General features: G+C 39.7%; 1 protein-coding gene across 4 annotated transcripts in view; it reads right to left on the bottom strand.

Annotated features, from left to right (window-relative positions):
- Nucleotides 1-6,560: 6,560 nt before the first annotated feature.
- LONRF3 (LON peptidase N-terminal domain and ring finger 3) overlaps nt 6,561-17,846 on the bottom strand; it is a 129,156-nt gene continuing 117,870 nt past the window's right edge. For 3 of the 4 annotated variants that reach the window (XM_036226856.1, XM_036226855.1, XM_016124443.2), the window contains 4 exons: nt 17,118-17,276; nt 16,280-16,442; nt 15,127-15,276; nt 6,562-12,186 (listed from right to left, as the gene is read on the bottom strand). In XM_036226856.1, the coding sequence (XP_036082749.1) occupies nt 12,031-12,186; nt 15,127-15,276; nt 16,280-16,442; nt 17,118-17,276 (628 nt within the window). In that variant the 3' untranslated portion in view covers nt 6,562-12,030. Of the gene's footprint in view, nt 12,187-15,126; nt 15,277-16,279; nt 16,443-17,117; nt 17,277-17,846 lie in introns of all 4 variants that reach the window. The other variant, XM_016124442.2, reaches the window with a different exon arrangement.

Raw genomic sequence — 17,846 nt, 5'->3', positions numbered from 1 at the left:
ATCAACTACAAAAAGAAATCAGGAAGAACCACAAATACATGGAGCTGAAACAACATGCTACTGAAGAATAACTGGGTCAGGGAAGAAATAAAAAGAGAGATCAAGAGATACATATAAACAAATGATAATGATAATACAACATATCAGAACTTTTGAGACATGGCAAAAGAGGTCATAAGAGGAAAGTTCATATCATTACAGACCAATTTCCAAAAACAAAAACAAGCCCAAACAAACAACCTAATGCTTCATCTTAAAAAACTAGAACAGGAAGAACAAATCAGCAGAAGAAAAGAAATCATCAAAATTAGAGCAGGAAGAAATGAAATTGAAAACAAAACAAAATGAAAACAATAGAAAAAATAAATACAAGGAGCTGGTTCTTTGAAAAGGTTAATAAAATTGACAAACCCCTGGATAGACTCACTAAAGAAAAAAGAGAAAGTACACAAATAAACAAAATCAGGGATGAAAGAGGGGAAATTACGACTGACATCACAGAAATACAAAAGATCATGCAAGAAGAATATGAAAAAGTATATAATAACAAATTTAATAACCTGGAAGAAACAAACCAGTACTTAGAAAATACAGTCTTTCTAGACTGAATCAAGAAGATCTGGAAAATCTAAGCAGACTGATCAGCAGTATGGAAATTGAAATAATCATCAAAATCCTACCAAAAAATAAAAGTCCAGGACCAGATGGCTTCATCAATGAATTCTACCAAACATTCAAAGAAGATTTAATATGTATTCTCCTCAAACTTTTCCAAAAAATCCAAGAGGAGGCAATACTTCCCAACTCATTTTATGAGGCTAATATTACTCTGATATCAAATTGGCTCATTTAATGGCAGATAGTTCTGGTACAAGTATCAGCTCATATATCAAGGACCAGATGGATGGAGATATCTAGAAACATTTGAGTATCATGTCCTTCGAGATAAGATCTGAAAAAGCTGATTTAGAATATTATCCTGGCACTCTTAAAAAGATCACAATGCATATGCAACATTGTTAATCTAAAAAGCTAGGTACAAATATCATGTTTTCACTTTCAGAAAAAACTGGATTTTTTTTTTTTGCCATATAGTTCTAGGTTAATGAAGAATGTTACCCTCAAAGTTCATCAATCTAGCTCATATTTTGCAAATTTTCATAATCCTGTTTTGTAAGTCAAAAGCCATTAATTTTTCCCTAGTAAATGTCTGTCAGCAGAATCGATGTAGCTAAAATTCTGTTTGAAAAGAGAAAAACGAGGTTGTTTTGTTTATAAGCCCCCATATATACAGCTCTGCACTCAAGCTGATGACCTCTTTTCTTTAGCCAAATAGATAGAATGTTCTATTTTTGATAGTTAGAACTAGACTTTTAAAAAATATACCAGTGTGGCTTCCTGAGTTGTGGGGTTTGCTTTGCTTTTGGTTTTGCAAAGCTGAAATCAATGGAAATCTAATCAAAATGCAAATGTATACTGGGAAGCTATAATGAATCTTGAGGAGAATAAAGCAAAGCTTATGTGTGGGAGATGCTGGAAACCATCAGCTGGGTCAGACAGAGGATAACCAGGTAGGTAGTGTTCTGAGGCTATTGGGGGAAAGGGGAAGCTGAGACCAAAAGAACAGAACAGTGTAATTCAAGCCTCAAGAAAATAAAAGCTAAAAGAGCAAAAAAAGGAAACCAGATAGAAATATGACAATGGATCTAATATAGGAGAGCTCAAGTATGGTGAGGCAAGGACAGAGACTGGCAGATGAATAAAACAGGGGAAAAGACAGGAAGTGAATGTACAATGGCTTTAGTCTAGACCATAGAATCAGAGAAAAACTATTACCAAGAAGATCCCAGGTGTAAATACTCCTGCCATTGCTGATTTCAGCTACCAACCTGATGACACTGAATGTGGACTTAGAAAGAGATGCTTGGTAACATACCATTATCTAACATTTCTGCCACATAGATCCAGTAGACTTAAATAATGTCAAAAGCATAGGTAAGAGCAAAAGGTAGTAGAATAACTAGGAAGTGAGAAGTTTCGAGTATTTATTACTCTGTTTTTAATAAAATTTATTTAATTTGAAGTTTACGTAACTAATTTCTTAATAACGGCTGTGTTTAACAACCAGTTTGTAAAATTTCTGAAATCTTAACAATTGGCTTTCATCAGCCAGTATGAGCCAGCTCCAGCACACCACGGCCAGGGCCCTGGTTTATGTTTGGTTGATCAAGGTGAGGAGATTGATCTGAGTCCTTTGTCTTATAAATCACAACTGTCTACTCCAGTCCTTCCCCCTTCCACCCTTGACCTTTCCATTTATGTGCACTCCACTCACTCCTCAAAACACATACATCCCACCAATCCCCACTTACCTTCCTCTGGGCCAAACCTTAAGGTGCCTACTGAGCCTAGCACCAGGAGTTAGGCTATGGCAAGAGGATTCTCTTCATAGTTATGCAATGAACCTTCTGACTTGGCCAGCAAACTGGGCTCTTATACACAAGCCCTCTCTCCATCTCTCAGAAGCCTGCTGCACAGTTCTGCCCAGAGACAAGCTGTTGCTTTAATCATCATAAAACAAAAGTGTGAGAAACTGGCCCTGCTTCCCTCTCAGGAACTTCTGTACCTTGAGCCCGGTGTTCTGCCAGGCTGAACTGCTCACAATATTCCTTACAAGTAACCAGGGCTCTCTCTATGGACCACTCGATTTTTTCAGGTGTTGGCTCTGCCTGGCATGGTCTTCAATCCCTCTCCACTCTTCTCACCCTTCAAGATTCAGCCCCTCCACTACCTCCTCCAAGAAGCTTTCCCTGAGTACCTTCCAAAGCAAGATGAAGCACTTTTACTATGAGATACCACCATGCTCTGTGATGCTCTGTGTTTTCTTGCCTAGGCTGTGAGTCGAAGAATGAATTGGAGGTGTTAATGACTTTGAAGGGCCTGGACTAAGAATTACCATTGTAGCCGACCGCAATTTTCCTGGCAGTTCCTACAGGTGAACCACCTAGGGTGAACATCCTCCCACCTGAACCTGAGGTTAACATGAACATTAGAAGATCCTTTTTCCTATTTATTTATTTATTTATTTATTTATTTATTTATTTATTTATTTAACCCATGTCAAAGATTTTATTTCAATCAATTAATGAGAAAACCAGTAAGATGTTACAACCTATTACATGGAAAACTCTTTGCCACTTGAAAAATTCCTGCATCTATGGATTTATAGCCATGTAGATCTGGTGGTCAACAAACTCCTTCCCTTCAGGTATCTGGCTTTCAGCAAGAAGGACTGGATTGACAGCCTCCTTTTCCTTGTGAAGCTGTTTCATTAATGGGCTTTAAAAACATTCAGGAAAGATGGAAACAGTCCAGACACCTGATGGGATCGTTGGATCTATAAACCAACCCTGAAATCTCTTGCTTTTGGTCTTCCTACTAAACAAGATAATAAATATTTTTTTTTGGAGGGAGGACATAAAAAAGCTTTTTATGATTTGTCCTTTGAAAAGCAATACTGAATATGTTTTGATGGCCTGTCTGTACTGAATCAGGATCCCCAAATCTGAGTTTCTTTCTCCCTGGGATGTGGATCTCAACTCCTTCAATGATAGCTTGAACAATTGGAAGTGGAGGGGTGTTTGACCTGGCAGACATGATTCTCAAGGACTCCTCTTGCCCAGCCTAAAGCAGCCTGCCTCAGACTCATCCATCCCAAACTTCCAGGGAGGAAGTGGAAGTTTCTCCCAGGCAGCAGGTCATGTGAGAGAAAATCTCCTTGAATAGAGAAACAATCTAAAGGGAAAAGGTAAGGGGAGTCAGAGAGGGAGAATAATCCTCAAAAGGGCCTTTCCAAATGGGCTACAGCTGTTCATTTTTTTTTTGTTCTTCCCAATGAAATCTCCATTTCTAGGATGCCCCCCCCCCAATGAGAACATTCATGGAGTGAAGAAGGGCAGCCATGAGCTTCCCCTAGTATGTAGAGTGTGCATCAAATATTAGGCTCTATGTTGGTCACCACTTCATGGAATAGCCTTGAACATCATTGTACGACCATAGTTCTTTTATCTGAAAAGTGGGAGAACAATACCAGCTGAAAACAGGAAGCTGGGCTAGATAACTTCTTAAGGCCTCTTCCAGCTCTGGGATATATGACTAGAACTACAGGGTTGAAGCATTTGAGTTTTCTTATACATTTTACCTTTTGAATCTTCAAATCTATACCCATATATTTTCTGTGACACAAGAATATTCAAAGTAGCTACAGAGGTGGGTCAGGGGAAGAGTGAGCTGGGCAAGCTGCGCTGACAATTGTGGGGCTCCTGAGTTTGTAGTTTTTAGGATGAGAGGACACATGGAGGAGGGCTCCAATGACAGAAGAGTGGCAAGACTTTGGGGGACTAGAATTAGAAAAAAAATATGCTAGGACACAGGAATCAAGGCCGGATAAATGAGGAGAGTGGAGGGCTTCAAGAGAGGTCATCAAACTTGCAGAGTAATAATAACGACTGCAGTCAGACAGCCTGGATGCCAATCCCAGGCTCTCTGCTTCCTACCTGCATGGACTTCAACAAGTTGTTTTATTTTTCTGAGCTGCAGCATCCTCCTGCAAAGCTGAGTAATAATAGCACCTCCTTCGGGACTAAACGAGATCATACTTAGTGCAGTGCCTAACGTGCAGTTTCATTTAGTAAATGTTAGCAGCTCTTGATGCTTATTTGACATCATCATTACTGGAAGTTTCCCACTGGGAATCCATGGGCTGACTTGTTTTCCTGCGTCTGTGACACTGCAGGATGGATAGCTCATGAAATCTATTAAAGAGTGCGGGCCCTGGAATCAGATTACTCAGGTTTTAATCTGCATGACCATAGGTAACAAAACCACCTTGTGCTGCAGTTTACTGACCTATAACATGGGAATTGAGATCTACTTCATAGATTATAGTGAGAAGCTAATGCAAAATTAAATGTTAAAAAAAAACTAGAAAAGCCTGGAAGGCAGTGAACACTCAATGGACATTAGCCAGGCCTTTGGCTGCCTAAGACTATAAGCACATGACTCATATCTCTGGAAAACATGATTGCAGTCATGATGTGGGTATATTCTAATATGGATAGAAGATTAAAACCAGTCACTATGAAAAGAGGATGTATGAAGCTCTGAGCCCAGAAAGAGGTAAAAATATTGCCACTTCATTTGTCATAATTATCCCTTCCCACAATCCTTTCCTGCCCTCTTCCCTCTTTGCCTCCCTTCAACTAGAACTCATTCCTTTATACTGCCTAAACAGAAGGGCTTAACTCTATTTGTGGACAAAATGCTCCGGACCCCAACCCTAACCACTAGTCCTCTAATGCAAGTGCTCATTTGGGCTTATAGGAGGAGCATGTAGTTCTGAGAATGCAGGTGCATGCTGGGAATGACAATAGACATCCTTTTGAACCAACCAAAGGGGCAGTGATTTCCCTTGTTCCCATGATTGTGTCAAATATTCTCATAATGCCCCTCTAAAACCCAAGAGAAACAAAATTTTTAGAGTGAAACTGGACTTAGGGTAAGTGGGCTATTTCAGGACTTAATTTTGTTGCACTTGCAGCATCCAGAAATTGTTCATATTGACTTACTGGAAGGTAAGCAGTGTTCTGTTGACGCGTTTGGAATGCAGCATTTCAGTAAGTGGAGAAAAGGTTTTTTCGGGGAGGGCTTTCTAACACAACAATGGCATTTGCTAATCCATGTGTATAAGTGGACAGTAAACATGGATGGCCAGTCAACATGAGTATAGGTTGAAATGGGAAAATCAGTAATGCAAAACTGGAAAGGGTGGGGGAAGTGGGCTCAGAGATGCAAAGGCAGGGCTCCTTGGAGCCTGCACTTTCTGCCTTGACCAGGGCATGCCTCTACATTGGGTGACCCAGGGCCAAGTCTGGCTGGGAAGGTTTTGCATTACCTGGAAGAAACCGATATTGGGGAGTATTGACACTAGACCCTTCTCATTCCATCTCAGCCTCTCTTGGGAGTGAAGAAATCAAACATAAGAAAGGAAAGGAAATATCTAAAAGCCTGTGGGTCATGGGCATTTTTCCTTCCCTTCTCTTGTCCTCATTTTTAGACTTAAGAATTCCTTTCAGAGAGGCATCTTTGACCCTGGAGAACTCAATTTTTCCAGGATGGATCTCAGGGGAGAGGAAGCAGGAAGTATTGGCTTCGGCTTTGCTCAAGTCCTAGGGGACAACTGCAAATAAGACTTTCTTTTTAGATAGTCCAATCCAGTTCTCCAGAGAGAGTTATGCTGGCATTTGGGGCAGAAAGAGTGTCTGCCTTGGAGGTGAGATTGTACCGTTAGCCAGAGTGTACTCTATCTTATGAGAGCTGGCATGTGGCAGGCAGAACACAGCAGGGCAATGTTCAACAGAGCCAAGCACTCCCTCTGTGGCCTAGTTGGGCAGGAGTTCTGATTTTTCTCAATTACCCAAAAGATCCTGTAACGAAGAACCAAGTCCAGCCCAAGTGGACTCTTTTTTAATTATTATTTTGTCTTTTAATTATCCTACTCCCATGTTTTTTTCCTTCAGTGATAAAATAGACCTTGTATAAAGCTGTAAGTGGCACAAGACTAAAATCGATCCTATAAAGAAGATGAGATGTTAAAGCTCTCTTGCTGGAGTTAGCTCAGTCAATATCGCTCATTGTCCTAGTTACTTTTACTAACTTTCCTGGCAAAAGGTTCACATTTTGGGCCTTAGATTTAGCCTATTGTTGAAAAACGACTTGATTGAAATAAAAATGTGTAATTTGCTTTCATGAACATTTTATAATGCCAAAGAAAACGGACTAGGTAGTGTGCTCTGCTTTAAGCAAACCCAACACATGAATGGATTTACAAATGAACTAGGGGTAGATTATTGGCAAAATGCTCCAGCATAATTCTTTAAATAATAAACTTTTCTGACACATTTTTAAACAATTAATTTATGGCCAACTTTTCAGAACATATCAGTCACATTAATCAGTTAACACCTGCCTCACTGTCACATGCTAAGAGCTTATTTGAGTACAGGTAGGTACAGAAGATCCTTGAAAGATCTTCTGGTCGAGTGTCTTGTAACTAATAAGAATAAGGACAAACTAGATGTCCTGATAGTTTTCCTTTCTGTTCGAATTCCAACAAAATGATACTTCCAACAAAATGAAGGTATATGGGTAATTCTTGTCCTAAGGTATAGGTAGAGCTGTGCAACATACAAAGTGAAATTATAGGAAACATTTTTTAATGAACAACAGCTTTCACAGAGACTGTCTATATGACATTATTATTACAACATAGATGAACTGAAACTTTTTTGTACATATTTGGAGGAAAGAAAATCCTAAAGAGAAATCAAGCATATAGAGGTAGTTGAATAGCAATGTAGGGAAGAAAAACATTATCTTATTTCCCCTTTCAGTTCATTACAGTGCTAGAGTAAAATAACTGCTCAAAAAACAACTGGGATAACAAACACAGACATGTTTGCTGCTGTTTAAATGGCTTGCTTGATATTTTACTACTGGAATTACTGAGAACTACATAAAATGATGCAACTAGTTTATCTAAAATAAACCTATTTTATTTTCTCCTTTTAATTTGTTCTTTATTGATGTTGCTGTGACAACAGGTGCTAAGTGACTTTTTAAAATGATGCATTAGCTACAATGTTGGTTTGTAAACTTTCATTAATCACATTTTTGTAACAAATTTTAAAACATCTACAGACTCATAAAGTTAAACCTTTAAAATGACACCAAGAACAAAAATTACAGGCACTTCTCTCTCAAGGTTAACTTAGTGTGTTTGAAAATACCCATTTATAAGTCAAAATGTCTTCATTTCACCTCTGGATGTGCATAACCCAGATTGTTAAATAGTTGAACAGTGGGAGTTATCATTCTAAGAGGAATTGAATGCGTACATTTTACATGGCTCCTTTTCCTTCCTTCTCTCTGCACTCAGGAAGTGCCACAAATTGCAGCCCATGCAGGCAGCTGCTTTTCAGAACTGTCTTGTTATAAATTGAAACCTCTATCCACAAGCCTAAGAATAGGTTTACAAATATATTCTTTCTATTATTTGGGCTGTCTTCCATTTATGTCTTTCACACCTATGTTATGATTCTGCCTTGGTAAATGTAAATGGATGCAGAGTCTACAGGTTGAGAACTCAAGGAATGAGTTCCTGAATAAAACTCCATCTTGGAAATGGAGTAGGCATGAGGAAACAGTCCCCAATGAAGTCCAGTTCAACAGCATGCAATCTATTGACAGTAAGAGACATCTGGGAACTGTGAACGAGTCTCAGGAGCTCTACTGCTCTAATGGCCAGTTACAGGGGATAATCTGAACCCAGGCAAGCTCCACAGGCAGAGCTGGAAGTGCCACATGCCCAGTGGCTCAACTAAACCTGTGGGGCTAGAAGCAGTCAGCCTCCAGAAAAGGCAAATTGTTGAAATAGTCAGTTCCCTGTTCCCCTAAGTCAGGGGAAAGCATTCTTTTCTCCAAATGTCTATGGAAAATTAGTTTCATCATTTTTCATTTTCCTCATTTTGCTGGTTGTTAGCTAGCAGCAGTAGTACAGTAAAAAGCAGAAAGGCATAATGTCTGCTTGGTACCTAATGCATATACACACATATATGTACATACATACACATACACACAGAAAGAAAATAATCTCCTAAGAGAAGACTGGGTCCTGATAAGACAGGAAAACTAACCAAATAAATGGCATTATCTACCAAGGGAAAGTCTTGTCCTTCTGGCTTTATGTCTTCTTTCTGTATACTCTTAATTCCCAACCTTTGCTACAAAATCAATTTACAAATAGTAAAAATGGTCATGTCTAACATGACCCCATTTAAGTACATTCCAAAGAAAGCTAAAGCTTAGCCTTGCATTCTGCCTCCCACCACAAATGAAACCAAAGCTTGCTATAAAACCACTCAAATGTGTATCTAGGCTACTGAGAGTAAAGTGCAATTCTGTGTCTCCAAGAATCCACATTTGTTGGAGTTATGTACTCACTTAACAACATGAAGCATTCTATGATGTGTAATTTTATTATTTTTTTAAATTAAACTTTTTCTTAAATCTAGATTAAGTAGTGATGTGTTGGGTAATTTAATTTTACTTAACCTACACCTTCCCATTGTGAGCTTTTGGGGTGCTTTTGTGACTTGGTTGTCATACCCATTTAACAAAATTATGTATAACAGAAACTAAAATCTGTAAGGTAATGGGTTCAAAATCGAGCTTGGCTATTTACTGCCTGACTGTGTTACTTAGGCAAAGTAAAATTGCAGAGCCTCAGCTTTCTCATCATAATATGGGGATAATAAGTCATCTTACAGGATCGATGTGACAAATAAATGATTTAATGAGATCATTAAATCACCTGGCTCAGTCAGTACCTGGTATGTAGTAGGTCTGCAATACATTTTTTGTTGGGGCAGCATAAAGAAATACCATGAACTAAGCACAAACATTGTAGATGGTAAAATTTGTTCACCCTGGCATGGCCAAGATTTTCAATACATTTTGAAGAGCAGGGAGTGATGAGTTGGTTATTCTAAGGGAACCAGAACTTAAGGCTTCCATTTTATCGGAAATTCTAGACCTCCAAACAGTACTACTTTTTAGGCCTATTAAAATAAGAAAAATTTGCTGGCACAGAATTCTCCCTTATTTCTGAACCTCATTTGTTTTCTAGTTTTTCCACTTTTCCAAACAGACTTGACTCCAAAAGGAATCATCATAAAGCATCAAGTTATGGTTTGAAATTCAGTGGTATGGTTTCCCCCAACCAAGTTTAAAGGGGTCGGAAATGGGTATTGGCTGTAAAAGCATCATATTATCCAAATGTAGGCCCCTGGTGATATTCCATCACTATGAATAATCTAATTGCAACTATGATCTGTCAAATGTCTCCTATATGCTAGGTATTGTGCTAAGTGATTTACATATACTATCTCATTTAATGTTCATAATAACCCTATATGTGGTAATTATCATTACCATTTGCTAGATGAAGAAACTGGGGCTCAGAAAAAGTTAAATCACAAAAGTAACACACCTAGCAAGTGGAGACATTTATGACCCTTTTTTTGCATTGCATTTATACTAGATAATAGAAAACTGTTGTACTATGACTGTTTTATGACCAAATGGTTGGGCACTAAATCTGAGGAGGGACCTGTAATTTACTGCTCTCTGTGTTTTATAGAATTTGTTTGGGCAGTAACCATGCCTATCCTTCCAATCCAGGCTGGCTCCAAATATCAAACCTGGTAACATAATGCTTTGACAACACAGCTTCCAATTAAGAAAGTACAGAAAAGATCATTTGGTTTCTGCTTACCTTAAGCTCTCTTACGTTGCATGGATCATCTCATTTTGCCTTTTCTGTTTCTGGCCACAGGTGGTGATGGAAAAAGCCAGACTGACTACTTGAGGCATTAACCTCTCACCTTGACAGAGTGGTCAGGCTGTGAGTGAATAACACTATCCAGAATCACAGGGGGTGTGGTCATTTGAGTAAAGATACAAATGGCACAATTCACTTCTTCCCTGCCCTAATCTTCACTCTGTCATTCATTATAACACTCTAATACTCGTGCTATTTTTCAGGTTCACCTGGCACTAAAAGAATCACATTTGCTCTAAGCAAGCTAAACCAGGGCTTATTCTTACCTGCTTACCCACCATTCTTCCCCTATACTGAAATCTTTGGCCTATTGTAACTTGGAGGACAGACAGCATTTAGATAATATCATGGATTAATTTCCTGTTTCCTTTAAAAGTATTAAAAAATCAAAAAGATAGTTTGGATTTTTTAAAGGATCCTACCTTTTCTACTGGTTTCTTTATACTTTTCATAACAAGCAGTCCTTCGGCAAGTGTTTCCATACATGCTGGCCAGGCTGTGATCCTCAGAACCCTGAGAAGTGGAGGCTAGCTAGGCCCAGCTGTGATGTGCCAAACTGAAAACTCTTTCCTCTAAATGTTATCCTGCCTAAAAATCCCATTCTTAACTGCACAGGGGAGAAATGAGAAACACTTAAAATTAGATTGCTGAAATGAATGCCTATAATAGATTGTAATAAAGGACATTCCTCTGATTCATCAGTTAATTCCAGAAAAATTCCTTCAGCCTTGTTCTGTATAACATATAGAAAATGGGTTATTTTACTTTATTGTGGCTTATTCCATAATCTATGCCAAATCCCCTACGTATTTTATACTGCTGAATTCAAACCGAAAGCAAAATGGAATCTGTGACTATAGATGACCTTAGCAAGATTCTGAACTTCCTTTAGGTATCCAACTGGATAGACACAAAAGTGGTTCAAGAACTGGGATCTAACAAAAGGTTAAAGCAAAAATGACACATTTCTAGTATTGTTACTTCCCCCTAGGTACATGGTAAACTATATCAATAAATAAAGCAATTGACTTTTTAGTAATGTACTCTTAAATAGTTACAAACATACATGTAGAAAAAAGGATACAGTAGTGAAAAAATAAATTAAAACAAAGAAGTTTGAACATTATTTTACACAATGCTATATAAAACCTGAACCATTTGGAATGAGGAGACCTCATGTCAGTGAAATAATGCAGCAACGTTATTAGTATCTTTGCCTCAGATTTCAACCACACAGTCATTCATCAATGAAAGAAGAAAATTAAAGCAAAATCACTTTAAACTTTCAGAAAATTTTATGTCAAATCAAAAAAAAAAATTTCCGGGCTCTTGAATATCTCTGCTTTGCATATAGTTGTGCAGCATGTCGAGAAGCATCTAAAAAAAGAAAGTTTCAAACAGGTCATTTTTTTTGGTCTTTCTACTCAATTAATCTCTGTGGCCAATAGCAGGGTAATGCCTCTGTTTGACCCTTGCTTCTGTTAAGATGGTATTGCATCTAGGTATATTTACAAGATGAATTCTGTAGGCAGTGGGGAGGGTGGGAGCTCCTCTTCAGCAATCCATTCTCACTAGTTTTGGTTTCGGGATATAAAGGCCAGGACACGCCGAATACCGTTCAGTCTATCCTTTAAGGACTTCATTGCTAGGAATGGGAGCTGAGCTCGGCTTTCCAGTGGGAGAACTGCTAATGTCCACCAGCACCAGGCTGGACCATTTGGATTAATCTGCAACAGAGAAACAAAATAGGTTCATCCCACTCTCATGGAAGTGATATTAGTCTGCAGGTTTCCAAAGCCACATGGTAAACACCCCAGGTAGAACTGCGTCTGTATGTGGCAGAGACTGCTAACTGCCCTGGTATCTATATCCCCTTCTCTTAGCTGGGCATCCAGCCACTTAGAAAAAGAAGACTACGTTTTTCAGCTTCCCTTGCAGCTAGGTGAGGCCATGAGACAAAGTTCTGGCTGATGAGATGTGAAGCAAAGTGATATGTGTGACTTCTGAGTCATACCCTGGGAAAGGGGCACGTACCCTCTACTTTCCTCTTTCCATTTCCCATAGGCAGAACATGTATATGGTGACAATCAGTATTATTAAGTCAGGACGATGAAGGAAACATTCAAAGGATGGCACAGCTTTGTGAGAAAGGATCCTAGGTCTCTGAATGATCTCATGGAACAGAGTTGCCCTAGGCTTCCAGGATGTATGCCTGCTATCTTGTTTAAGCTAATTATTTTTGGTAGTTGTTAAAGTAAGCAAATCAATACCCTAACAGGTACACTATACTTCCTAGCCAGTGTGATTTTATGAGCTGAAATATCTGCTATTCAATCTCTTCCACTTCTAAGATTCTATTTAAGGTCCTTAAGATTGATGTATACAACCTTAAGAATTGATGTATACATGTTGGCCTTCAATTCCTATGACCCCTTAGGTTTAGAATGTCTCTTAACTTCCTTAATCTCCTTGCTTCTGGCTGAAGGCAATAGAGTCCACATATGCCATGTCACTATACAGGGCCATGGCTAGCTTCTCTCCTGCAACCAAACCTATGATTCACAGCCCCAAACCCCAGCAATCCCACTTCACAAAAATTCCAATTTGAAAACATTTACTTGAGAAATGTATTTTGTCCCTAGCTTTCCTTTTAATTGAGACATTTCCCATCCCACACAAAGCCTTCAACAAAATTCTGTTTGTCAGCAAGTGCCAAGGCACACATTTTAGACATTGGTGACTTATTTCCTACTAAACCCAAAATAAGCTTTCTGCCCACAACTTTCCAAAGGTTAGTTTTAGGACTGTAGAGAACCACATTCTGGTCAGACCACTTACATGTGGGATTGTTTGCCTCCAAATTGGTTCACCTGATTCTCCCCCAAACCTTATTGTCCTCTTTCCTTCTCTGTCTTTAGCTTCATTTGGATCCATTTTTGTCCTTCACTGTATTCTGTAACATGCTCTCCTTCCTATTATCAGTTTTGAATATTAGATTGACATATTCTGAACTTTCTTTCCTAGGATCATTTAAGCTGATGTTAATATTTCTGGCTGGTTCTAAGAAACCTCCTCCTGAGGCTTAGAGAATTCTTATTACTGGTATCACTGGGGCTGCAGCATTGACTGGACAAACTGGGTAGAATTTGAGGATTTTTTTGTTTGTTTGTTTTCTTGTTTGTTTTGCTGCTGCTGACAAAGCAACATGATAAGAAAGAAAATGAAACCCAAGACTTCAGCTTTTTGTCACTGAGCCTTATGAATCATTCTGTGGCATCTGTGTTTTCTCTTATGGAAGAGGCTGTTATCGTTGTTGATCGCTGTCTTCTGCCTGACTAGGGTAGAATGCTTTCCAGAAGGTGAGGGGGAATATGAAGCTTGATCATGAGCTTGCTCAGAGCTCTGTTGTAGTCCTGAATCACCATAGCCCAGAGCCAGGAGCTGGGTTATTGGGAAGCACTAACTGACATTTCTCTTTTCAACATTCATGATGCTTTTCCATGGGGTAAAGGAAGTACCTTTGTGGTCTGGAGAAAGCAAGACATTTCAGCCCAGTAGGGAGCAGACTGATGGTTTACAGCCTCAGAGTGCAAGAGGAATATGAGACTTCAGAGTATACCTTATCTACCTGCCTCATTTCAGAGATAGGAAAAAAGTAGAGAAAGGGGAAGGGACTTACCCAAGGTCGCACAGCTAGAGAGGTAAGCAGGATCAGTCTTTCGGCAGGGAAATCAGAATATATATATTCTATTTTACTATTGTGACAGAGTCAGGAATGAGTGTAAGTAAAGGATTTAGGAAGTTATGGAGTGACAATGTAGGAGAGCCAGCTCAGAATGTGGGAAAGGTGATGGTAGGGAAATATTTGACTAAGATAGCTCCATCTTTGTCCTAGAAAGAGTGTGTTTTCTGATTTATAACTGGCAGGCAAGCAAAGCTTGGTGAAACTTGATTATCTTCGCTTTCCTGGAGTTTGATCTCTCAAAGGAACCTGTCTCCCCAGGAGATAGACTGACCCAATAGAACCCAATGAACAGCTTTCTAGTATAACTCAACCAAATGGTAAATTTAACTACTGGGTCAGTTTTCTCAGGACCTACTCACCCCTGATGAGGACAATGGCAGGGATCTAGACCTGCAGGGCTAAGCATGGAAAGACTCAGGTGTGAAAAATGTCTGTGATCATGCAGTTGGAATCCTTTAAGGTAGCTGGCCCTATCTTCTAACTTCTGCAGCAATGAGGGAGAGGCTTATGAAGCCTCCTGGAAGTGGCAGCCTTTGGTCTCAGCTCCCACAATACCCTTCTCTTAGGCCTGGTCTTTGTGTAAATCTTGTCACTGCACACATTACCATGGTGTGACTATGAACTCCCATGGAAGGTCCTCCAGTTGATGGTGTTTGCATTTCCATCTCTCACCTGACTTATCTCTCAAAACTTGTCTTGGATCCAAGTTCCTACTGCTATACTTTAATTTCCCCAATTCTGACCTGAGATCCTTTTGGTCTTACCTTTGATGTCCACTGCCCAGCCAAACAATACCAGATTAGATCCATCTTGCTCTCTGCACTTGATTTGCTAGATGGCAACCATGCACCTTCTAATCACAAACCCTAGGCCCACTCATCTGCTGGGGGCAACCAGTGACGAAGAGACATTTTTTATATACCTGAGGATCCACATCTTTCTCTGGCATTGGACCAAAGTGACTGAGTATCCGATTCTTCAAAGATGATTTGAGTGAATGGAACCATGATGATGCTTGCTCATAGACACAGTTATGTAATCCCATGAGCTCAGCACAATCTTCTCCTTGAACCTAAAAGTATCAAAGTGGAAGTGAAGCATCTGTACCTTCTCCATCACTTCTAGAGTCATCGTTGGCACCTGACTCTCTGTGAGCATCCATCCTGTCTCCCTATGGGAAGGCTCACCCACCCGGCTTTCTCTTGTGCGGTATGTGAAAGGCTCCTCAGCCAGATAGATGGGCTGTGCATAAATACTGCTGAGAGTGGAGGGAGGAGAAAGATTCAGCAGGGTAAATTAGCTGAAACAGTAAGGCGTATAGAAAACCAGAAATGAAAACTGGCCTGAGTGTAGGCATGCTGTTAAACTAGATTATGCTGGTTAATATCTCTCTCCTTTTCATTATTTATATCTACTTTCTCATTGCTCACTGGGAAGAGAGACACAAATGTGTCTGTGCCTCAGTGTGTAACTCTATCTTCCAAGTTGAATACATTTTTTGTTGATCAAATACTTATTAATTATATACTATGTAGCAAACATAAGTATTATTATTTACCTATTTTGCTGTCCATTAGTCCAGAAAACCAAGGATTAACTGGACATGTTATCTTTCTTCCTCGTGGGAAGATGGATTATTGGGACGGGCTTTTAGCCAGGTTGCCCATTTAAAAATACAAATTCATATGTGGATCTACAATTATCTCGAAAGTTTTAAAATCTAAATAAATTGATAAATACAATAGACATGTGTAGACCCCACTCCAGATCTATCCCTGGGTACCCCTGGCAGACACCTAACTCCTAACTGAATGGGCATTCAAGAGTTGGTCTGGCCTGGCACTTCTTATGCATGACTATAACTCAACAACTAAACAGGGAGAGCCAGGACAATGGGAATGCTTATTGTCATTCTGCAATCCAGTAGCAATGAGGTAGCATTCAATGTTGCTGCATCAATTTGATGAGAATTCCCAAGGCCCCAATAGTGCTGAGAAATCCTTTTGCAACCATCTACATCTGACAAGCCACAGGGATAGCCTGTCTTTGGGATTCTTGGTACTGGCCACCCTCACCTTTTGGTCTTCAATGTATTCAATATCAGCTGTGTTGTAACCATCCCTCTGGCCTTGATGGAGGACCTTGAAGCGTCTCTTGCCTATGCTGTCGACCACTGAGCGGCCATCAGCAAAGAATTGAACATTTCTGATCTCTAGGATGCAGCCATATTCTGCAAACCTGTTTGTTAGAAATGGAGTCAAGAAAGTAAATTCTTAATGAGTTGTTTCCCTTGACTTGCCCCCAGACACTTCTGTAGCCTCATGCTGTGTCTCGAGAGACTTCTGCCTATTTGCCTGACCCAGGGTCTATAGCTACAACTACACAATAGGCAGTGCCTATGTGAAAAAAAATAATCTTAATGTATTAGTACAACTGCTACCATTTATTTAGCAATATTATGTGCTAGGTACTGTGCTCAGTGCTTTGTGTGTGTTAACTCACCAATCCTCCCAACAAACCCAATAAGGTAGGCATTCTTACTGTACCCACTTTACAGATAAGGAAACCGAGACAGAAAGGTTAAGTAACTTGCCCAAAGTCAAACTTTCTCCGAGGCTGGAGCTAGAATATGAACTCAGGCAGTTTGACTCCAGGGCCCGCACTCTTATAAAACAAGTTTTATAGTATATACCACCTGTTTAGCAAAAGATTTAACCCAAAAGATTAATTTAAATAGGCAGCCACTCACATGACAAACTAAGGACCAGAGGGACCCTGATTCTTACAAATGCTCATGGTAGTAAGCTGGCTAAGTATCATGAGCTGTGCCTCCCTATCTCCTGGTACCCCCCCAAGATAAAACAAAAACCCTCTCCACCCAACTTCCCTTGACTCACATAGCTACTCACTTACCCTTTGACAGGATCTCCAAGGCACATGCCAAACTGTCTTGTGCCTGTCTCGATGCATCTACGAATCATCAAACGGTAACAAGGCTCAAAGATGTGCAGGGGACAAGGAACAGTGGGATAGGCCATAGTACACACGAAAATAGGCACGTTCTTATTCAAACTGTCAGGAAGAGCAAATGACATGGATCTCAATGTAATGTTGCATAACACAGAAAGTCTGGTCAGATGTCACCATGTGCTTCCCCTGTAGGAAGGCAAGGAGACATCGGCTTTTGACAGCTGATAAAAAAATGCTGAAATGCAACTGATGTTGTGTGCTGAGTCCCATTATCTGGTTAGCGTAAGGGCTTAGAGGTGAAAACTGACATTCTGCATAATCTAAGTTGGCTAAAGAGGTTCTCTAGTATGTCAACATGGTGGGTGACAGTGATACTTCATATTTTTTCACTTTTTCATGCTCTCTACCCAAACAATCTTTCCAGGTGTCTTGCTATCAGTATGGAGAATGGTACTGGTAGTATAAGTGGACCCAGCTCTCCCAAGGGATGGTGGGAAATTCTCTGCAGAGTCACTGTGAGTATCTAAAATTTGCAAATCCACTAGGAGATCTGCATGGCAGGCCTGATTAGGAAGAGGAGGGAGCAATGGAGAGGAAAGATTAATCTAGCCCTGCGATGCTCAAATACATCTGTGCATCGGAATCACCAGAAGCCTTTAAATCCAGACAACT

The sequence above is a fragment of the Rousettus aegyptiacus genome, unplaced genomic scaffold (assembly GCF_014176215.1).
Source record: "Rousettus aegyptiacus isolate mRouAeg1 unplaced genomic scaffold, mRouAeg1.p scaffold_m13_p_9, whole genome shotgun sequence".
Classification (NCBI taxonomy): Eukaryota; Metazoa; Chordata; class Mammalia; order Chiroptera; family Pteropodidae; genus Rousettus; species Rousettus aegyptiacus.
The sequence above is the reverse complement of the archived record's forward strand: the minus strand, read 5'-3'. Positions and strand labels throughout refer to the sequence as shown.